Source organism: Protopterus annectens, chromosome 3.part1 (genome assembly GCF_019279795.1).
Source record: "Protopterus annectens isolate FY-2018-M chromosome 3.part1, PAN1.0, whole genome shotgun sequence".
Lineage (NCBI taxonomy): Eukaryota > Metazoa > Chordata > Ceratodontiformes > Protopteridae > Protopterus > Protopterus annectens.
This window is the reverse complement of record NC_056732.1, coordinates 1,562,652,110-1,562,676,018: the sequence shown is the minus strand read 5'-3', so window position 1 is coordinate 1,562,676,018 and position 23,909 is coordinate 1,562,652,110. Positions and strand designations below refer to the sequence as shown.

At 39.4% G+C, this 23,909-nt stretch overlaps 1 protein-coding gene across 1 annotated transcript in view; it reads left to right on the top strand.

The window, feature by feature from the left end:
- LOC122797804 (SCO-spondin-like) overlaps nucleotides 1-23,909 on the top strand; it is a 4,708,783-nt gene that overhangs the window by 2,119,593 nt on the left and 2,565,281 nt on the right. Inside the window, exon 52 of the mRNA XM_044066325.1 lies at nucleotides 3,467-4,342. Coding sequence (XP_043922260.1) covers nucleotides 3,467-4,342 — 876 coding nt within the window. The remainder of the gene's footprint in view (nucleotides 1-3,466; nucleotides 4,343-23,909) is intronic.

Genomic DNA, 23,909 nt, shown 5'->3' with positions numbered 1-23,909 from the left:
GCATCTTGTTCCTGCTCTCCTGGTGGTTTTTTGTCAACTGAAAAACAAGCAAATCTGTTAGGGGGAAATATAAAAAATGTGTGCACACCCTTAAACTAATACTTTGTTGAAGCAACATTTGATTTAATTACAGCATTCAGTCTACCTGGGTAGGAGTCTATCAGCATGGCACATTTTGACTTGGCAATATTTGCCCACTCTTCCTTGCAAAAGTGCTCCAAATCTGTCAGATTGTGAGGGCATCCCTTGTGCCAGCCCTCTTCAGGTCACCCCACGGATTTTCTATTGGATTTAGGTCTGGGCTCTGGCTGGGCCATTCCAAAACTTTAATTTTCTTCTGGTGAAACCATTCTTTTGTTGATATGGATGTAAGTTCGGGGTCATTGTTGTTTTGAAATGTGAAATTCCACTTCATCTTCAGTTTTCTAGCAGACACCTGAAGGTTTTGTGCCAAATGTGATTGGTATTTGGAACTGTTTGTAATTCCCTCCACCTTGACTAAAGCCCCAGTTCCATCTGAAGAAAAGCAACCGCAAAGCATGATACTGCCACTGCTATGCTTCAACACGGAGATGGTGTTCTTTTGGTGATGTGAAGTGTTGTTTTTGTGCGAAACGTACCCTTTGGAATTGTGGCCAAAAAGTTCAACCTTGGACTGATTAGACCATAACACATTTTCCCACATACTTTTGGAAGACTTGATGTATTGTTTTGCAAATTTTAGCCTGGCCTGGATGTTTTTCTGTGTAAGAAATGGCTTCCGTCTTGCAACCTTACCCCATAGCCCAGACATATGGGGAATATGGGAGACTGATGTCACATGTAGTACAGCACCAGTACTTGCCAGAAATTCCTGCAGCTCCTTCAGTGTTGCTGTAGGTCTCTTGGCAGCCTCCCTGACCAGTTTTTGTCAATTTTGGAGGGACGTCCAGTTCTTTGCAACATCACTGTTGTCCCATATTTTCTCCACTTTTTGATGACTGTCTTCAGTGTGTTACATGGCATATCCAATGCTGTGGAAATTTTTTGTACCCTTCTCCTGACTGATACCTTTCAACAATGAGATCCCTTTGATGCTTTGTAAGCTGTCTGTGAATCATGTCATTTGCTGTAGCAGGCAAATGAGTAAATGTCAGGAAATTCCAACTAGGACAGCCGAACTTTATTTGGGGTTAATCAGAGTCTCTTTAATTGATGGCAGGTGTGTACCCAAGAAGTTGGGAGGGTGGCCTAATGGTTAAGGTGTTTGCCTTACAAACACAAGGTGCAGGGTTTGAGTCTCTCAAGGGATAATTGGCTAGGCTTAAAATGGCTCGCAAGGGCAGTTAGCCTAGTACTAATCTATGATCCTATGATCCTAATTAAATCAAAAGGTGCTTCAACAAAGTATTAGTTTAAGGGTGTGCACACTTACGCAACCAGCTTATTATACATTTTTCCCCCTGACAGATTTGTTTGTTTTTAATTGAATGGTACAGATTATAGGTCACAGTTTTGTTTGTGTCTTTCGGCTTTTCCCGGTTAGGGGTCGCCACAGCGGAACTCCGGTCCGCTAATGATTGGTAGTGGATTTTTACGTACCGGGTTACCAGCCCTGACACACAACCTTCAACGAAGGCACGCCCCATTCACGTATGCCTCCACACAGAAGACGCTCTAGCTGAGAAGAAAAGTTTTGAAATGATTTATTGTGGTCTCATTTTTATATCAAAAAAATCTGGGATTTTGATTTTAACAGGGGTATGTAAACGTTTTATATCCACTGTATGTATGTATGTATGTATATGTATACATATATATATATATATATATATATATATATATATATAAAATATAAATGTGTGTGTGTGTGTGTGTGTGTGTGTGTGTGTGTGTGTGTGTGTGTGTGTGTGAGTGTATATATATATATATATATATATATATATATATATATATATACTTTACTTGCTGGGGGACACAAACTTTTCACCACCTTCCTTCTCTTTAATTTAGTCATTAATTAATCTACTTGACTGCCTTTACCCTTACCCCATACCTTGTGGTAATTTAACTACCCTTCAGCAGAAGTAGTGACGTGAGGTATACTACATCTACTGAGCTTTTTCATTCTAATTCTAATATCATTCTGTCATAAAATGTGATAAGACTACATTGGCAGATGTGATTCAGCAAACTCAAAAGTTCAAAATTAAGTTCATTCTGGAGACTTCTGCCCTGTAGCATTTAATGGTGTTTTGCTAAGTATTTACCTTGTAGTTTTACTTGGTGGTGATATAAGGCTCAGTGATCTGACCTATTGCACCTATTCACTACTCACGTGTTCGATAAGGCCTGTGTGAGAGAGATGACTGTATCTCTGCTGCATTCTTCTGAATTATTGCATTATGTTGTATTTTTTTTAATTGTATTACATTTTTAACCATTTAAACACACTAGGCACAGATGCTTCTAATCAAGGCTGACTCAGAAGCACTATATGAAGGCAAACATGCAATGGCAGACTCAATCCCGCAACTAGAGAAAGAAAATAACTAGCAGCTCATAGAATATTTATGCCAAACCTTCCACTTTATCTTCAATCAGTCTCACCCCCTCTCTCCTATGGCATTACTTCCTGTTTGAGCATTGCCCTGCTCGTTTCTGACCTTTCTGACTTGTTCACTTTGCTCCCTGGTCTTCTTTTAGAAATACTGGTGTAAAGAATTCATCCTGTCTATATTTCCTACTATACTTGACATTCAGTTTGAGCTGTGACATTCTTCTTCCTTTTCATGGTATTATGAAAAATTCTTCTTCCATTTTCTGTGGAAAGTTCCTTCTGAAAGTTTGATTTTTTTTTCTTCTACAACTTAAAATTTTCTCTTTTTCTAACTTCTCATACCTCTTTTTTACTTCCTGTTGTTCCTTCTTGAGTGTTTGATAAGCGCCCCCCCCCCCCCCACACACACACACACTCTCTCTCTCTGATTTCTATACCTCCTAAACCACACTCATCCCCACTTTATTATTTTTTTTTTTTTGGCCTTGCTGTTTTTTGCTGTTTTTCCATTGATTGGAGAATGGTCATCTAAATTGTATCACTTGTTGGGCTTGATATTCATCATACTGATCACTGCTACATTAACCAAAGCTACAGGGGTTATGTTCTATATAGGATACCTTCCATATACCAGACCATTAGACAGCTCGAGCTGAGCTGCCTAAAAGACAGTTTTGGGTGCCAAGCCCTACAAAGCATCCCTGCCTCCAAAGAGAGTGCTCCTTTGAGGGTTTTTGAAGAGCAACAGTCAGCTAATACTGTTCTCATTACTGGTCAGATAAGTTCCCTTTGGGGGAAAAACTTCCATATTTACTTTTTAGTTGTTTAAAGTTTATTTCCTGCTTAGGAATGTACTTTTAAGCTAAGAAAATAGTTTATTTACTGTTCTTCACTATTTTTACCATCTTACTTTCTCTGTTACTGTAGGGCAGAAGGAAGTTGCGCCAAGTACTGGACAACCTGGAATTCAGACTGCAACTGGAGTTTTCAACACTACTGGAATTACAGGTACAAAACCAGTATCAGGAGTGGCAATGCACACTGGAGTGGGTATCACTGGACAATCTGGAATTCATGACAAGACAGGTGTGACAGGAAAACAAGGTCTTTTTGTGCCATCTGCTGCTGTTCCTTTCACGATGACAGCATTTTCTGGTGATCCAGGAATTAGACACACTGAGAAGCCACTGGGGCCAGGGCCAATCCATGTGTCAGCTGGGATACAAAGTAGAACCACCAAAACAGGTCAAGGTACACCTAATCATGAGGGTCCTACCACTCCCTTTAAGAGTGCATCAGCACAGCCAGGCTTGATCACAGGGGAACCTGCGCTGAATGTGCTATCAAGCCTCAGCAGTAAACCAAGCCTAGTTTCACAAGGAAGAATTCCCCACATTTTCACTCCATCAGAGGATGGATACCGAGGCTCTCCTAAACCAGGCACACCACCCCAGTGGCCAAAAAAAGTTGAGGAGACCTCTGCTGGCTTTGGTGAATGGGCATATTCAGAAAGGGTCTGGCCATCTCCACCACCTATGTCAAACTTTCCAGCCACCAGAGACATGTATAATGAACTGGGGATTCAAATAACCAGACCAGTAAGCCCTGGGGAAGAAGGAAGGACAGAGCCAGGCCTCAGACCAGTGAGACCAATGCCCACTTTTCAGCAGTTTACCAGTACTGTCAGCCATGTTGACGTGTGGAAAGAGCCAGGTCAGGGAATTACAGAATCATCTTGGATCACCCAAAGAACATTTAGACCAGGACATCATGAGGGCTTACCCACTGCTCCTTTTATACCAGGTATTTTCCAAAAGTTTCCAGTACAGTGTAATAAGAAAGACTGTTTATGCAGTTTTCCTAGGTCTTGCCTTGGATGGATTGATGAATTTGTTTTTACCTCCTACCTCTTGTCAGAAATAAGATATAAAAAAATGTATTCAGGAAAAAAAAAATACAGCTTTTATGAAGCTGGTAAGGAAAAAAGTGACGTGTAGCTGACTGTTTTACTAGTTTATTTTTTGTTTTGTCTTAAATGTAAGGTATTCTGTGTATATTTACTTTCACATAGACTACTGCAACTATAAAGCTATTTCACTGAATTTATGTGTTCATGGAACACTCTCTTATTTCTCTGAATTCAAGTAGATTGTAGAATGTTCATTTACTGCAAGTAATAAAAGTGGTGTACAGCAACACGAACCAAATCAAAAAATTAATTTTAAAAATTAAATTAAAGCTCTTCTCAAATATTTGTTTAAAATTCTTCCCTGTTCTATAAGTAAAAATAGGGTCCTTACCCATAAGGTCATACAGATGTATAAATATGTCTTGTGGATAATTATTTTTATCTGATGAATTCTCTGGAAGTGGGACAAAAGCGCTTATGTTTTGTCTTTTTTATTACTGAAATTGCCATTGGACTCTGTTTTCAGTCGTTTCAACATTTTATTTTTTTGATTCAGTTACTGCAAGACTTGAATAAGGCATCATATGCATTTTTTTGCTTTGGGGATGCATTTTTAAAGAGTTATAAAGCTGTTTGTTTTGCACTCTGTGAATGTAATAGAGTGCTACAAAACTGGACTAAACTACTTCCATATAGATATGTCTCCATACAGGACAGTAAAGAATATTGCACTGAATAACAGTTAAAGGTCTTGCATGAGTATTTCTTTACACAGTGGTGATGCAAACCAGGTTAAAGCCTCAGAATTTTTTTGTATGTTTCTTTTTTTTTCATCTATGAATGCAAACTGTATTCATCTTGGAATACCAAGAGAGTGAGGAGTGAACTCATTATACTGCTGACAACTATTCCTAACAAAATTATGTAGGAAGAGAGGTATACATAGGAGGGTAAGGCAGAGGGTAATGTCATGAACCTAGGGGCAAAGTAGTGGAAAACACAACTATCACGTTAGTTACATTTAAAAGAAGACATACTTTGTTATTTGTATTTTAATCTAAATTTGTTAACTGGGGCAATGCAGTGCACCTGTAGGTTTAGAGGTAAATACCAGGTTAACTGCCCTTGTGGGCTGTTTTAAGCCTAGCAAATTTCCTTTGGTGAGAATCAAACCCTGTACCTGTCTATGATGCAAGCACTTTAACTACTATACCAACCCCCAAACTCTAAGTAAAAACTAGACTTACAGCCCTTGTAGGTCATTTTAATCCAGGTCCTTCAAAGATGAGAATCAAATCTTGTAACTTGTGTCTTTGAGGTAAATGCCTTAACCATTATGCCAACCCCATTTTCTGTCACTAATGTAGTGCCTCTGCAAGGAGGCTAGTTTGTGTAGTACCTTACTCATTTACAGAGTAGTACATTTTTATCTGTTTTCTTTGTATACTGCTCTAATTGAAGGATGTTTTACCTTTGTGATATCAGATTTAATTTTTGCTTGCTGTTCCTGTATACTTCCAGATTATTCATTTATTTAATTATTTCTCAGGTGCTGTCCCATTTTGTCAGAAATAGGACCCAAACTGTGGAGTACCATTGTTTTTTCTGGTTTTACTGCTCATCTGAATTTATTGAGAACCGTAAATACTGTTTGATAGTTGGTCCTACCTGGGTAATTTAACCATTTCTTACACCAGGGCACCTTTTCCATTTAAAAGAATAAGGTCCAAGTCTGCAGTTTTTATATGGCTTAAAAGACTAACTATATGAACCATGTACTCTGCAGTTCTTCAAGAGTGTGTCTGCTGTTAGATACCCCTGAATGGAAGCCTTGCTGTCTCACATCCTAGTGATCAGTTTATGCCAGATGCAGCAAACACAGATGTGTCACTGTCATCATGAAAGCTTATCTGAGAGATGTGCTTAAAGTACTGCTGCAAAGTGGTAAGATGAGTGCCAGTAAGACCCTAACTACAACTAGTGCCACAACAGAGTGTTATTTTAGAGAACTCACCAGCAAAATGACATGGAATGATCACTGGTGGTGGTAGGATGTGTGGGAATTTAGAGCTGACATCTCCAGCCGTAACTTTTGAGACAGCTGAGTTTGTTTCCATAAAGAGGAAAGGAGAAAAGGTTGCTTTATTGTATTGGTTTGTAATATGTTACTGTTATAACTTAGGGAAAAAAATAGATACTTTAAATGTATCAAAAGCTTTAATAAATGCCTAACTCCAGGACAGCAACAGCAATAGATCACACACTTGCATAGTTCAAAACGTAGAAATTTCTGAATGTGTAGCAAGTGTAGCAAAGCCAGGAAATGGAGGAGAATTCAACAGCTTCAACTAAATATCAAATGCACTCTCTGTACACTCTCATTCTTAACAGTGTGTGCCATCCAGGCTGGATAGTTGAACATCAAGTGTACTGCATCCCCATTTTTAAGTATTGCAGTCCTAATATTAATTAGAATTGTCAGTACAAGAAACTAACTCTACACCAAACATTTTAAACTCAGCATTTAAGACAGCAGACACATCACTTACAATTTCAAAGCTTACCATGTCATTCATTTTCTAAGAATGTCTCAGCAGAATACCAGATGTTCAGAGAAACAAGAGCACATTGTTGGTCTTTCTAGGGAAAATGCTGTCACCACTCCCTCATACAGTCTTTAGATACATAGAGGTCCTGCTTTTACATGTTAAACAGCTGAGTACAGTGACAAAGGCTGACCTGAAGATTGCCTCTCTTCTCTCACAACAAGTGTAAGTAACGATTTTTCTGGTCTTCGGTCACCACAGGTATAAGGAGAGGTTTCTTACTACAAGAATTATGTCAAGTGTCTTTGGTATCAAACTAGTGGGAACTGCTGTGCTGCTCAAAAAATTTTCAAAGATGAGTAAAGATCCAATGTTGTCTTTTCTGTCTGCCTCTACTGTTGGCTGTATTGGATCTGACCAGATCTGAAGCTGGCAACTTTCCCTTCCTCCCTCACAGTTCCACAGATCTTGTTTGCCAATCTGTCCGATTCAAGCATAATCCCAAGGTTCAGTTATTTGATAGTTCTGTGTTTTTTAGGGAAGTGATTTCTTTATCTCTTATTTTTCTATGAATAAATAGTCTCAATTGCTATTCATTGTTTAGAGTGCTATAGTAGATCATTGTGCATAGTTTTCTGTTTAGTTATTTTACAGAGCTAGTACTGTTGGCTTTTTCCTGCCTTTTTCTCCTCCCCTACATACCCTAAAAAGAGAAATGTTTACTATATATATATATATATATATATATATATATATATATATATATATATATATATATATATATATCCACAGACACACACACACACACACACACACATATACATATATGTTTCTGTCAGTATATTCTAGAGAAAGAAAAAGTCACGATGTTCTTCATACCACATTGCTGCAGTCCTAACACTAGGGTAGTCCGCTGTCCCAGTCGGCCCGAATACCAAAGTATATGGCTGACGTCGGTCAAGGCGCATTAGTCTGACGCCAGGACGCCAGGGTACAAATGCGCATGACCGACGTCATATCCCCAGTCTTTTTTGCCGCATGGTCCGATGCAGAAGCAGTTTTGCGAGTGCAGGTTGGCGTTCAGAAATTTTCTGAAGTCGGAGTTTCAGACCGAATCAAAGTTGGCTAAGTACCCCGTTGGGGAATATTTTGTTTTTTTCTTGCCTCAGTATTTAACCGGATGTCAGAAAAAGTGAATAACTGTATTTCTTGTGGGAAACAGATACCTCATAGGGATTACCATACCTTGTGTATACCTTGTTTAGGGCCTGAGCACGACGTTGTTGGATGTCGCTGTTGTGCTAGATTTAACAAACGCACTATAAAGAGAAGGTTAGACTGTGCCAGGTTAGTTTTTGGGAAGCGTTGTAATTATAAAATGCCGGCGGATGCTCCGACGCCCGCTTCAAAAGCGCAAGGACAAAGCAGCAAAGCCTAGGTTGGAAGAACCGTCAGTCCCGGACGTCGGTTCTTTAGAAGGCTCAGTGGAGCCGGAGGCTCTGCCTGAAGTTTCTTTGGAGTCTCAGGGAGAGACTTTACTGTTACAAGATGTGTCTTCTCAGGAGGTAGGCCAGGCTGAAGGGGCTTCTCAGGTGGCTGTTCTCCCCTCTCTTCCTAAGGTGGTTAGGCCCTTCCCTTCTGTTTCCAAGGCTTCTTTGAGAGGCAGGCCAGGTTTAACTTCAGTGGGGGTCTCTCCTAGTTCTTCGGGATCTTTGCCTAAGAAACATATGCTTAAAATGGCAGAAGATTTGATTACTATGATTAGAGGTTCTATGCCCCCTCCTGATAAGAGGCCTAGGGTGGAACCTGAGCTTGAGAGTTTTGAGCAGTGTTCGGAGGCTTCTGAGTCTTCGGCTGAAGACTTGCAGGAGTATCCTCCTTATTCTGATTCTGATGTGGATGATTCTACTCCTTCGGCTTCTCCTCCTGAGGATTTCTCTTTTTCAGAGACTCTTCATTCCATGAGGGAGCATTTTAAATGGGAAGGCCAAGATTTCTCTGATTCCAGGAAGAGGCTTACGGAATTTTTGTTTTTACCCCACCATCGGCCTTTAGCTATACCTCCTGTTCTGGATGTGGTGGAAGATGTTTTGCAGAGGCTTCCTGAACCCTGATTCTTTGCCTCCTGCCCCAGTTAAACCAGATAGGTATTATAGGGTGCCTGATGCTCATAAGTATCTTCTTACGAGCCGTAGGGCAGACCCAGAAACTGTTTCTCAGGGGCCTAAAGGTGTTAAGGCTTCTGTTGTTAAAAATCCTGTTCCTCCTGATAAAGAGGCAAGGGCTTTGGATAGATGGGGAAAGAAGGTGTATACTTCTTCCACTTTAGCCATGAGGGCTTTGAATTGCCAGATCCACATGTTAAAATATCAAAATTATCTCCTTTCACAATTGAAGTCTAAGGTGGATGCTCTGGCGGAAGGTATTGAGTGTAAAGAGTTGCAGGATTTAGTTCATGTGTCTGAACAGGTGGGTAAGCATTCCTTGCAATGTGGTTTTGATGCTGTGCAGGCCTCTTCGAGGGTGGCTGCCACTGGTTCTGTTCTTCGTAGGCACGCCTGGCTAAGGGATCAGAATTTAGCTGAGCATGTTAAGACAAGGATTTTGGATGCTCCGTTACAGTCTGACGTGTTGTTTGGTTCGCCTGTGGAAGCTGTTTTAAAGAAAATGGAGGACAAGGCTAAGTCTATGCAGACTGTTAAAGATTTTTTGCAGGTTCAGCCTCCGAAGTTTAGTAGAAATTGGCCTACTAAGGGATGGACATATCCTGCTTATGATTCCCAGTCTAGGGGTAGGTCTAGACATGGTAGGGGCAGAGCTCAAGGTTCTTTTAGGCCTAGGACAGGGAGTTCACCTGCTCAGTCTTCTGGTGAGGGCAGGGGTCAGTCCTTTCGTAAACAGACCCAATGACCTGCCTTTTCAGCTGCCAGTGCTTTCTCGTCTGGCAGCACCTTTGGGAGGAAGGCTGGCACTTTTCAAAGAAAATTGGAGTTTAATTACCCAAGACAGATGGGTATTGGATATCATTCACCACGGTTACAGGTTTTATTTCCATACCTTGCCTCCTTTCAAAGGCATGCCAGACATTCCTCCTCTACAAAGAAAAGAGGCTCACAAGCAAATTTCGCTGTTACTCCAAATAGGGGCCATTCAGCCGGTTCCTGTGCCAGAAAGGGGCCTAGGATTTTATTCTCGCCTGTTCCTAGTACCAAAGAAGGGGAACACGTGGAGACCAATTTTGGATTTATCTATCCTCAACACTTATCTGGACATTCCCAAGTTCAAAATGTTGACGTTACAACAGCTTTTACCTCTGCTGGGCAAAGATCACTGGATGGTAACTTTAGATCTCAAGGAGGCTTACCTTCATGTACCTATCAGACTAAGTTGCAGGAAGTATCTGCGATTTCGAGCTGGGAATTCCCATTATCAGTTCTCTGCATTGCCCTTTGGCTTATCTACTGCGCCCAGAGTATTCACAAAGGTTCTGGCTCCAGTGATAGCTTACTTCAGGCTAAAAGGAATACAAATCTATCCTTACTTGGACGACTGCCTGATTCTGGCTCAAGAAAAGGAAGACCTTTTACAGCATTTGGAATTTGTGATAGCAGTGCTAAGATGCCTGGGGTATTCTGTGAACGAAATAAAGTCCAGTCTAGTACCCTCTCAAGACATGTGCTTTCTGGGTGTGAGACTGAATACAGCAACCCAGATGGCCTTTTTAACCCCGGACAAACAAAAGAATCTTTCCCTTTACTTCCATCAACTATCTCTTCAGTCCGGGCTGACTGCAAGGACAGTCCTTCAAGCCTTAGGGTTCATGGCATCTTGTATTCTGGTGCTTCCCAATGCCAAACTGCATATGAGGAAGCTGCAATGGTATCTCAAAATGTATGGACACAGCACTGCCAGGATTTGGACACTGTCATTCAAATAATACCTTGCATTCAAAAGGAATTTTTGTGGTGGGCTCAGGAATGTCACCTAAACAAGGGACTCTCTGTGACCCGGCCAGAGGCGAGTCAGATTCTAATGACAGATGCCTCAGACATAGCTTGGGGAGCTCATCTGAATGGAAAGTGGATACAAGACAAGTGGCCTGCCAGACTACAGCATCTACATATCAACATGAAGGAGATGTTAGCAGTCCAGTTTGCATTAATGGCTTTCAAGGAGTTACTTCTTCCAGGGCAGGTGTTGATTCTAACAGACAACACAACTGTCATGTGGTACATCAACAAACAAGGGGGAACACATTCTTACCCTCTATGCAGGCAAGCAATGATTTTATGGGAGACTGCGCTCAGCTTGCAACTAACTCTTCAGGCAAGGTTTCTGCCGGAGCACAGAACTCCTTAGCAGATGTGTTAAGCAGACAAATCATGGATCCCCACGAGTGGAAACTGGATCTTCATGTATTTCGAAAATTGACAGTGTCATGGGCAACTCCAGACATAGATCTGTTCGCTTCTCCACTAAACCACCAGCTGCCAAAGTTTTGCACAAAAAGGTTTCATCACACAGCTTGGAAAGTGGATGCTCTTTCTTTCAGTTGGAAAAATCTTCATGTGTATGCCTTTCCACCTCTGCCTCTTCCCCCAAAGGTACTCCTAAAGGTCAGACAAGACAAGCCAAGGATGATTTTAATAGCTCCAGATTGGCCTCGGCAGCACTGGTACCCATTACTGAGGAGTCTGGTAAGGAAGCCTCCATGGCCTTTACCTTTGATTCCACACCTATTGTCTCAGAGGGACGGTCATCTACTCAATGTCAAGCTTCACTCTCTTCATCTAACAGCCTGGCATATTCTGTTTTGAAACACAGCAGGTCTCAACTTCCTCAACAAGTTTTGAATGTGATTATGGAAGCCAGAAGACCTAGTACAAGGAAAGTGTACGCAGAAAAATGGAAGAGATTTTTATTTTGGAGTGCAGCAAAGAATTTGGAGGTTTCTGAGCCTAATTTGAGTGTGGCTCTTCAATATCTTACTGAGTTATTGGACAAAGGTTTGTCTTTCTCTTCCATTAAGATTCATGCTGCAGCAATTTCAGCTCACTATGATTGTGACCCACCATTGTTTTCTCATCCTTTGTTCAAGCAATTCCTTAGAGGGACAAAGAATATAAGACCCCCACGTAGAGCTCCTACTCCTGCTTGGGATCTCAATTTTGTGTTGGAGAAACTTACTCTACAACCTTTTGAGCCTGCGGCTACTGCTGAGTTGAAATATTTGTCATGGAAGACTGCTTTTTTGTTGGCCATTACTTCTGCAAGAAGGGTTTCTGAATTGCAGGCCCTTATGGCGGTTGAGCCTTTTTTGATTTTCCATAAGGATAGGGTATCATTACGTACTAATCCTTCCTTTATGCCTAAGGTGGTTTCTAGTGTGGCTTTGAACCAAACTATTCATTTGCCTACTTTTTATGCAGATCCCCAAAATAAGGGGAAAAGATTTTGCACACTTTAGATGTACACAGGCAGTTGCGTTATTATTTAAGCAGGACTAAGGATTTTAGGCAGTCTCAGCAGTTGTTTGTTTCTTTTGCTTTGAGTTCTCAGGGCAAGCCTGTGTCAAAACAAACTATTTCTAAGTGGATTGGGTTTTGCATTGCATTTTGTTATTCCCATCATGGCAAGGAGATTCCAGCTGGGATTAGGCCTCATTCCACTAGGGCTACTGCCACTTCAACAGCATTTCTAAGGGGGGTGGCAACTAAGGATATTTTGGAGGCAGCTACTTGGAGTTCAGTGCATACTTTCTCTAAGCATTACCACCTTCCTCTCTACTCTAAATCTAGGGCTGGTTTTGCCACGGCTATTTTGCAGGGCATGTTGACAGCTCCTGCTTCTTTATGATTTGCCAGCCTCCCTTACCTCTGCTTTGGGATTCTACCCAAGTGTTAGGACTGCAGCAATGTGGTATGAAGAACATAGTACAGTTTTGTACCTACCATAAATGTAGATGTTCGAAGATCCACATTGCTGCAGTCCAATTTACCCTCCCTCCTTCCCCTCTGTGTTTAGGGGTGGTTGTGTGGGTGGGGTTATACTCTTGTAAATTTGTATATATATTTGGTGCAGGAGTGTTTGGTGTTTCTTGGTTTTGGGCCTTATCTTTTTAGGGTCTTCTGACATCTGGGGCAAGAAAAGACTGAGGATATGACGTCGGTCATGCGCATTTGTACCCTGACGTCCTGACGTCAGACTAATGCGCCTTGACCGACGTCAGCCATATACTTTGGTATTCGGGCCGACTGGGACAGCGGACTACCCTAGTGTTAGGACTGCAGCAATGTGGATCTTCGAACATCTACGTTTATGGTAGGTACAAAACTGTACTTTAAATAATTATTGTCAAACTACCATCACATTTAAGAGGGGTGACTGCATTTCAAAAGGGTTAGTTTATCTTGCACTTTGTAACCAGTGTGTTAGTTTCTATGTAGGTAAGATCAAGAGGAAACTGGCCAAGAGGATTTATGAACACTTGTATGATATGAGGAGGTCTAGTTTGAAGAATGCATTGTGTAAACATTCTATGTCCTGTACTGGTTTAAAACATTTTCTATTTGGTATTTTAGAAATTGTCCCGCTGGATGCCAGAAGAGGAGCTTGGTAAAATAGACTAGAATACGAGGAACTCCTCTGGCAACTGAGGCTGGATGCTACAGTTAATCCGGCTCTTAACGAACAAGTTTCACTACAGTCAGTACTTAAAATGACAGCTGCTAAATTATGAGGGGGACTTTTACATATAATTTATATATGTTATTTTTAAACACTTTCACATTTTTTTTATATTTTTTAAACACTTTTACATATTTCTTTATATTTTGTACAAAAACTATTTATTATTATTATTATTATTATTATTATTATTATTTTTGTTTCTTTGCAGGTGATTTATATATTGTTTATTATTCATAATTGGTTTGCGTTTTGAAAGTCACTGGATTAATGATTATAGACACAAGTTCTTTTAATTTTTGTAGGTTTTTGAAGAGAAAGTTAATGGAACAATGCTCCTAGTATGAGTTTGTTTGCATTAAGCTACATGCCTTAACATGTTAATTGGTAATTAAATTCACTTGTACTTGTGCTCTTAATTGAATGAATATTTAAGGAAGGCGTTATCATTTGTTAGTTCTGAAGAAGTCCAAGTTGATGGACGAAAGCACTCAACTTTTGTTATTTTTAAAGAGTATTTTAACCATTTATGCCTGCTTTTATTGACCATGTCGATTTTTTTGTTTATATATATATATATATATATATATATATATATATATATATATATATATAGTTTGTTTGTCCTGGAGAGAAAAGCTCCAGAAAAATTACAAATTACAGATTTAACTTAAGAGTAAGTTATTAGTGAAATGTAATGTGCACAAATGAAGCTAAATTAAACAAAAAGAAAAACATGTTAGTAGAGTGCACATATTAGTACAATGCAATAAGAGTAATATTTACGAACAGTCAAAGTTTTTAACAGTTTAACATGTTAGCACAATGCAATAACAGAAACAGTCTAAATTTTTTACCAGTTATGCTAATTCATGCAGTTAATTTCTAGGATACTGAACTGTGCCATTCTAGGAGTTATGCTAATTCCTAGAGTTTATTAGGGGTACAAAACAATGGGAGGCTATTGTGAATTATAGCTTATAGAGAGTAGCTATAGTGTAGGGAGATTATTTTGGGTGGAAGCAAGAGCATTCCCATAGTGAAGTTAGGTGTGTGTGAAGTAAGGTTTTGAATGAAGGGAGGCTTCTGGTGGTGCGGGTGAGAGGTGGGAGGGAATTCCAATGGCGTGCTAGAGAGAAAGACATTAGATGTTTGCCTGGTGGATGGCAGGTTTATACAGTTCAATTAGATTTTGGGAATTAGATCTCAAAAGTCTATTTGGTTGGTGCATTTTAAAGGTGGTGGCAAGAGAGGGACAGAGAGATGGGGTGAAAATAAGTTTGTGTGCTTGGACAAGTTGAACATAGATGAGGTAATTGGACAGCTCAAGCCAATTCAGTTGGTGTAGGGCAGTGCAGTGATGGGAAGTGGATCTATGGCCGGTTGCAAATTTTGTTATTTTATTATAGCAAGAGGAGAGTAGTCTTGAGGGAGGATTGCAGGTTAGTAAGGATAAAGGCACCGTATAGGAGGGATGGGATAAGGAAAGTGTTGGCGAGGATGAACTTAGTGGAGGGAGAGATGTAACGGTTGTGACAGTAAAGCATGGCTGTTTTTTTTTTTTTTTTTATATTTACTTGTAGATGATTATCAAACTTTAGCTGGTCATCAATCAGGGCTCCTAATAGTTTAGCATTAGAGACTATTTCGAGAGGAGTATTATTTTGACTGGTGACTGAGAATGAGGTTTTACCTAGGGTGGTGGTTTTGGAAGCAGTAAATATCATGAGTTTAGTTTTAGTAGCATTGAGTGCTAGATGGTTGTCCATCATCCATTGCCCAATGGAGGAAAAGGCATCTTGGGTTAATTTAACTAGGGTGGGTATAGAAGAGGCAGAGCAGATTATTGTTGAATCGTTGGCATATTGGACAAGGTTGTCATTTGGGATGGCTTGGTAGAAATCGTTTATGAATATATTGAATAGAAGGGGGCCTAAAATTGAACCCTGGGGGACACCTGTGGGAGTACTGAGAAAAGGGGAGGTGGCTTTCTTCCATCTGACTGCCTGTTGCCTGTTTTGAGAGGTAACTGGTAAACCAGTTAATAGAGGAGTTTAGTGAAAAGAAGGTTATGAGAGATAGTATTGAATGCTTTAGAGAGGTCAAGGAGGAGAGTGGACACGATGTGGCCAGTGTCACGGGCCTTATTAACTGTTTCTAGGAAGGAGAGGAGAGCTGTGGTAGTGCTGTGTCCGGGTCTGAAACCATGTTGAGTAGAGGTTAGGAGTTAGTTTATGAGGTAAGGTAGAAGTTGTAGATGGATGCATTTTTCGAGAAGTTTAGAAATAGGGGACAAGATAGTGATAGGTCAAAAGTTTGTGATATTATTGTTATTACCAACTTTATGGAGTGGAATAATAAAGGCCTTTTTCCAGAGCTAGGGAACTTGACATTCAGCAGTAGATCAATTTATAAGAATGCAGATGGGAAGAGCTATGCCTTCTGCGGCAACTTTTAAGAAATATGAGAGTATATCATCAGGGGCACTGGAGCCTGGTTTCAATGTTAGTAGAAGTTTTTTATGGTGGCTGTAGGGATGGGGTTGAAGGAGAAAGGAGGGGTTGGGAGCAGGAGATGCTAGGGGAGGAAGGAATAGGTGGAAATAAGGGTGGGGAAGGTAAATGGGAAGTGAAGGATGATGTAATTTACTTATAGAATCGAAAAATAAAGTGTTAAATTGGGTGGCTAAGTCCAAGTCAGAGGCAACTGGATCAGGGCAGGGGTTTTCTTTTTTGTCAGGGTTGAGAAGGGAGGAGATTCCATGCCAGACTTTTTTGGGGTTGGTCTTATGGTTGGTTTGGAGTGTAGAGGAGTAGACTTTGCGGTCTGAGATAATACTTTTTTTTTTACTTTGTTAAGAAGTGTTTTAAATTCATTAAGGATGGTGATAGTTTTATTTTTGGAGTAGCATTTCCAGGCTTTATCCTGGAATCGCATGGCTGGTAAGGTATTTTTGGTTAGCCAAGGTACAGGATTGCTTCTTATGGGTTTTGTTTTCAGAGGGGCAAAGGAGTCGAGCAAGTTGAGGAAAGTTGAGTTAAAGTAGGTAACAGCATTTTCTGAGGGAAGGGTTTTTAGTGGGTTCCAGTTCATTTTTTTAGTGCATTTGAGAATATGCTAGGATTAAAGTTTTTTAGACGACAAGTGAAGGTGTAGGTATGAGTTAGTTGTATGGAGGAGGGAAGACGTGGGCAAAAGTGGGGACGTGGTCGCCTAATGGGTCGTGTCAGAGATATAATGTGGATGAGAAACTAGAATCCAGTCCAGGGTGCTTCCAGTAAGGAAGTTCTTTGAAGGCATAGTTGTTGAGTTAATAAGCTGAGTGAAGTTGTACAAGTTTATATTAAGTGAGTATGTAGGAGATGGAATTGTTGACCAGTTAATATTAACATCACCCAGGATTATAGTTTTCTTAGTGATGTTGTTAGAGAACCAGGTCAGAACATCTTCAAGGGTTGAGATATTGTCTCCAGGAGGGATATATGCATATAAGTTTGTTTGTTTATATGAATTAGGGCTGGAATTAGTTCTGCCTTACCAAGTTTGGGAATAGGTTTGGTATAGGAGGTAACTAAGTGGGATGATGAGTAGAGGAGAGCGACTCCCTTTTTTATGTGTTCTATCTTTCCTAATTATGGAGTCATTGAGTGGTGTTAGTTCAGAGTATTTTATATGGGGTGTGAGCCAGGTTTCTGAGATGGCCAGAATATCGGGTTGGTTATGGAGAAGCCAGGCATGGAGGTTAGGAATTTTGCTGCATATGCTCTGAGCATTTAGAACTGAGAAACAGAGGGGTTTACCAGTTGTGGGAAGAGGATATGATTGGGAGGTTGAGATGTGTGGGGGAGATGGGCCAGGGTTTGGGTGAATGTTGCCGGAAAGAAGGATAGAGATGAGATGGCAGAAGAGGTATTTGAGTTGCTTGGCATGTAATCTATGGAGTGTAAGCTTTTTGAGGATGTGGCTAACATAGATGTGAGTAGAGGTTTTGGGGTTGGGTAAGAGTTTGTAGGTGAAGAGCATACTATTATTGAAGGGGTAGAGACTGGGTAATATGCAGGTTGAGGAATATGTGTACGTCATGGAGATTGGGTTAGTTGTATGAAATGGGGGTGGATGATTTGCACTGAGAGGTTGAGTGAGATAGGTTAGGTAAGATATGGTAATAAGTAGTAGTATCTGAGTTAGAAATGAAAGAGATTTGGTAGACATGATGACTATTCAGGATATAATGGGGAGTGAGTTTGGGATTAAGTAGATATTAGTAAAAATTTAAAGTATGGGTTGGGTACCTGAGAAGGTAATATGGATAGTTTGTGTTAATGTGGTAGGAAGTTTTGGCATAGGAGGGGTGGATTAGAATGTCACATATTCAGTGTTAGAAGTTATGTATGAGATGTTTGGGGTGTTTACTGGGTATGTTTCTATTGGGTAGTTGCTACTGTATGTGAGTGCAAATGTATTGTAGATAGGTAGTAATTTGTAATGGGAGGGGTTCATTATAATTATTTAGGCAGATTTGGTGGTTTGAACTCTGGTGGGTGTGGCTTGGTCAAGTTTAAATTACAGGTATTGGGGGGTGGGTGGGATATGGGGGCAGAGAGGAAAGCGGAGTGAGCCTGAGCGTAGCGAGGGGGAATAGAGCAGGATGAGCCAAGATCCAAACAAAGACAAGTTTGTGTTTAAGAAACAATCAGAATTGACCAAAGACTGCTCTGAAGCTGTAAGTCATTGCTTAACCATTTCTCGGGTGGAAGAGCAGGATAACCTTGTATTAGTAGGCTACTGTGGTCTCAATTTAAATTAACAAACACACAGAATTTGATCAGTTATGGATACTATTTGCTAACAGAAGGGAATAAAAGAGAAATGGAAGATGAGTGAATGTGTGTGTGTGGGGGGCTGTTTACAAGGCAAAGCAGAGTGCTCTCCAGGGGATAATGAATATTAGCTTAAACAGGTAGACACATACACAAAGTTAACTTTAGCTGTTTGTGTTTGCAGACAGTTCAGACCCAGACTGCGCTTTTCTTATAAAAATGTCAATCAATCAGTATATATATATATATATATATATATATGTATATATATATATATATATATATATATATATATATATATATATATATATATATATATATATATATATATATATATATATATATATATATATGTATATGTATATATATATATATATATATATATATATATTTATATACACACACACAGACACACACACACATGTTTATTGTTTCTTGTTTGTGCAGTATATTTTTTCTAGTGATAGTCATCATATAGCATTTTGCTGCTTTTCTGTGACTGTTTGTACTGGTGTGTTTAGGTGAAGTTGTGCATTCTGTCAGTTTTATTGTTGTAGTTGTTGCCCGAAATGTCTGACAAGGCTTAGAGATTTAAAAAGTGCACTGCTTGTTGTCGTATGTTTCCCCACCAGAGCCACAGTTCAAGTGTGTGTACTGCCTGGGGGAATCTCACTTAGATGAGGACTGCCAACCCTGGTCTGCCTTTGGGTCTAGGGCCTTCTCTGCCCACTGGTTGAATTTAGTATTAAAAGGTTTACTTCCAGCCACAACCATGAACAATGACCTCATCATAAGATGCAGGTCCCAAGCAGCTCTCAATGATTCTGGATATCCATTTTGGACCATAATTGTAGTTCTTCTAATAGACTTCATTTTTAAGTGCAATACTTCTCAGTTTTATATGTTTACTGAATGTGACCACACACTTTTCTCTGTATTTTTCTTCTTATCTGGCAAAAACATGTCAAACATAATCTCATTCCTCAAGATATCAGCATTTTTGTCAGAGACAAAACTTCAATCATATGAGGGGTAGATTCGTAACTGAACAAGAACCATAACATACTTGATTTACTTTTTCACCTTTAATCATTTAACCCTTCAATGTCTGAGCTTCGCTTATTGCCAGGTTATTAGATTAAGTATGGAATGGTACAATTAGTTACATGGCATTCCATTTAATTTTATAAAGTTTGCATATTCCACACCACTGATAGATATTAGCATTTGCAGCATATCATGTATGCAGAAACTCTGCATTAGTCCTTCAGTAATTCCATAACAGAAATCATGACATACACATCCATCTATGCTGAATGACCATCTGCCTACACTAGAAAACATTTTTTCCAAGACTATAGAATCATAGTTCATATGTAGGCTAGACAGTGGCTTTTTACTGTAAGAGTACATTCATATATTTACTATTTGCTTGACATTCATTACACATCAGTATTTGTTTTTACATCCTAAACAATGCCAGACCACCATGTGTAAAATGTGTATAACCCTTTCATTATGTATAATAAGGGGTGAGGTTAGTGCAGCATTATCAATATCACAAAATAACCTTGTAGGAATTACTCTAGATCGCCAAAATTGCGTCCATTTCTGACATTTAATGCTATATTTGTGGCCACCATTTCAAGGTACATTTATGAACTTGTGACAGTGTTACATTTCTGGCACTTCAGTGATTAATTTCTTCAGTATGCACTGGGTATAATCTTCATAACATCTAACATCTGTACTTCATTTATAACCCGCTCGGTGGGTTTTCCTGGAATAAATAACATATTTATTGCATTGGTATTAACCATAACGAAGTGACATCGATCTGGAACATCCACTTTGCATCTTCTAGAATATGATTTCTAAAACTTCAGTTACAGATTGTATATGCTCTTTTTTTTACAATCTAACAAAATTTGTTCGTCAGCTTCTGTCTAGCAGGCTTGAGCAACTACCTTTAACTATTATCAAAGGTAACACTTTGTTTTGTTCCTTATAAGAATAATTTACATCAGCAACTACCACTGTTTTATATGATATTCAGCATTAGATCACTGTTGCAGTAGCCTAAGCTAAATGGGACATGTCCTACCAAGGACTTGACAACCATCCAGCTTCCAAAGCTTTACGGCACTGTCCAGACACCCTACATATTGTACAGCTTGATATACAGCAGTTTAAAGTCAGTAGTTAGGATACCAGGCCATCAGAACTTTCCTGCTGTTGGAGTGCTCTCTCTGTGGGCTTCAAATGATCAACAGTAAGCTAGTCCTTCTTCAAAGTTGGGCAGATAAGTACCCTGTGGGGAAAACCTTCCAAATCATTCTTGTGTAAGGAAATTTGAGACTAGGGGCTAGGAATACTATTTTTGTTGGTTTTCACTAATCACTTTAACTTCAAAACTTAACTTTTAGGCAGAATGTAACGCTGTTGTACTAAGGCCTCACTAACCACTTGTCAGACATTTGTTTTGATAGACAGAGGGTCCTGGATCCCCATGGGAAATATCTTTAAATTTACCATTTTTTGTAAGGAAAAGTGTAACTTTTCTATCAAAATCTGTTGCTGAATGTTACAGCGAGTGTTTTTGGCGGTTGTCACTAAAAACATTTACCTCAAAAATTTAATTTTTAGTTAGAAGATAAGATTTATTTATTTACCAGCAACAGAGCCCATTTTCAGCAGAGGCCCAGGGAGAAATCCTCCAGACACGTCTTTGGGATGTGGGAGGAAACCCACATGAACACATGCAGGACATGCAGACTCCACACAGAAGGCATCCTAGCCCAGAATCAAACTGGAGAACCTTTTGGCATGAGGTGACAACAATAACCACTGCACCAATGTATCACCCAATAAGATTGGCTTACCAAGATTATACTTGTCAGATACCTTTTTCGGTAGTGATGTGGAACTGAGTCTCAGCACCTCGATTGCTCCCTTCCCGAGTTGCAAAAAGATAAAAGTTATATTGGAGTCATTTTTTATTAAATTATCACTTAAGACATAGGCTAACAAAATTTAACAGAAAAGACAACAAACCATTTTTAACATTTTTCATTTAAGTACAATATGCACCATGTATATTTCCTTTGCTACTATCATTAGTCCAACATGACAAAAAATTGTTGAATTCCTGCCTTCCTTTAAACCTCACTCCTCCTGAACATTATTATGCACGTATTGTTCCCACAAATTCCATTTACTTCTATGTAATTTACTCTTTCCCTTTTCTAAAGATCCATCTTCTAGTTCTTTTATCTGTTTTATAATATTCAATACCTCATATACAGTTAGTGTAGACTTTGATTTCCATTTTCTAGTACTTGTTTTTTGACATCCAACAGAATTAAACTTAATAAGGCCTTACTATGTCTATGCAATTCATTATAAAGGAATACTAATTCTTTCTGATGAGCATGGGAAAGCCTTTTATAGGTCTGAAAAGAAAGTTTATACTTCTTTCAAGTTAACCTTCAGAATAGAGAATTGTCAGGCTCACATGTCCAGCTGGCTTCCTTTGACAATATAAAAAGGTTCATTGTTGACCTCCCTTCTTCAGAGACTAGGGTATCTGAATTTCTTTTTTCCTCAATATCTCAGGTAATGGACACTTTCTAAAATGTTCTCATGACACTGTTGATGCTGTTTCTTGAGCAGTTGCCACTGGGACATTGATGATATGATTTACCTGGCTATATTTTCAGAGTTTACCAGGGGATGTCAAAGCTGAGATCCTAAATTCTGCCCTGGGCAAAGAAGTGTTATTTGGCCCTTCCTCTGCTGAGGTCCTTAAAAGATATGATGAAAGGGGAAGTTAATTCAGGGTGGTACACACAGGTTTCAACCCTCAATGCCAAAATATAATAGAATTTTTCCTTCTGGTTTAGGTTCCTTTGTAGGAAACAGAATAAAGCACAGGCAAACAACACTTCAGAAGGCAATGGCAGGGAGGTTCAAATATGAAATCAGTGCCCTTCCTAAACCAAGGACAATCTAAGAAAGCAGACTGACTGTATGCCCCTTTGTCTGTCTTCCTCTCCCTGCCCTAGCAATGCAGTAAAGCTTACCCAAAAACTAGGTTTTGACTTCCCTTTGTGGCACCAAATCATTCATAAAGGATACAGCTGGTAGTGGGAATTCCCCCACTCCTTTTATTTATTTATTAATCTATATTTTACTTACTGTTTGGTAACCAGGTAAGTACAGAAATAAAAGCAAACAACATGGATATTCAAGAAGCATAAAATACATAAGAAAAATGCAAAATCAAATGATTGTTAAAGGATCTTGGAACAAATATATTATTTTGCAGATTCTTATCCTTGTTACAGGATATTATCTGCAGAGAAACAGTACAGAGATAGAGTTAACGGTGAAATCAAAGTTGTTTAAATATTTACACTATTAGTATATACATAATGTCCATTTTGAATTGCAACATTTTAGGAAACAAGCAGAACAACATTTAGGATAATGAGCAGAGAAGGACTGTCATGCTGGAGGTAGCATGCTATTACAATTCTGCATTTCTCCATAATTGACTTGCTGGAGGTAGGATTCTGTTTGATAGCTAATGGTGAGGTTAACTATTGTCCCTAAAGTGCTTACACTCAATTTCCTTGTGTAAGTGTTTGGGGAAGGGCTTTTTGAACTTAGTTAGAGATTCCAGGTCCCTTAACTCAGGTGGGTGTGTGTTCCGTAAGGGCAGGCCTAGTTGACAGAAGGCATATTCCTCTGTAGCTGTTTTGTAAGGAGGTCTGCTTAATGTGATATCTTTCTACTGGGTTCTTCTTAGGGGATAAACCTGGTCTTGGCTGGGTAGTTTCCATCTCAGAGGAGTACTATAAATACTGTTTAGTATTTTATGAATAGGGGTACCTTTCGGTGACAAGAAGCCATTTTAGACATCATTAGGGGTTACAGTGGAGAGATCTGCTGTCAGCAAGGAGGATAAATCTACAAATTTTATTTTTTGTTATCTTGTGCTGAGTAAAGGGTAATCATAAGAAGCCCATATTACAGTTTAGGGAAAAGAACATTTTAACTTGAGAATAGCAGGCTGAATAGCAGGGTTGGGAGGGTGGCCTAATGGTTAAGGTGTTTGCCTTACAAACAGAAGGTGCAGGGTTTGAGTCTCAGAAGGGATAATTGGCTAGGCTTAAAATGGCTCGCAAGGGCAGTTAGCTTAGTACTAACCTATAAACCTATGAAGGGGAGTGCAAATGAAAGATTGTACAGCAAAGTTTAAGTTGAGATAGTACTGGGTTACTTATTTTGTCTATATGATTTGAAAAAGTTAGAGAAGGATCCTAGTTATTTGTATTCAGAAAGAAGGAAAATGATTCTGTTGTGGTTATTAGTGATGCTAATAAGAGATAGATGAAGGTGTTTTT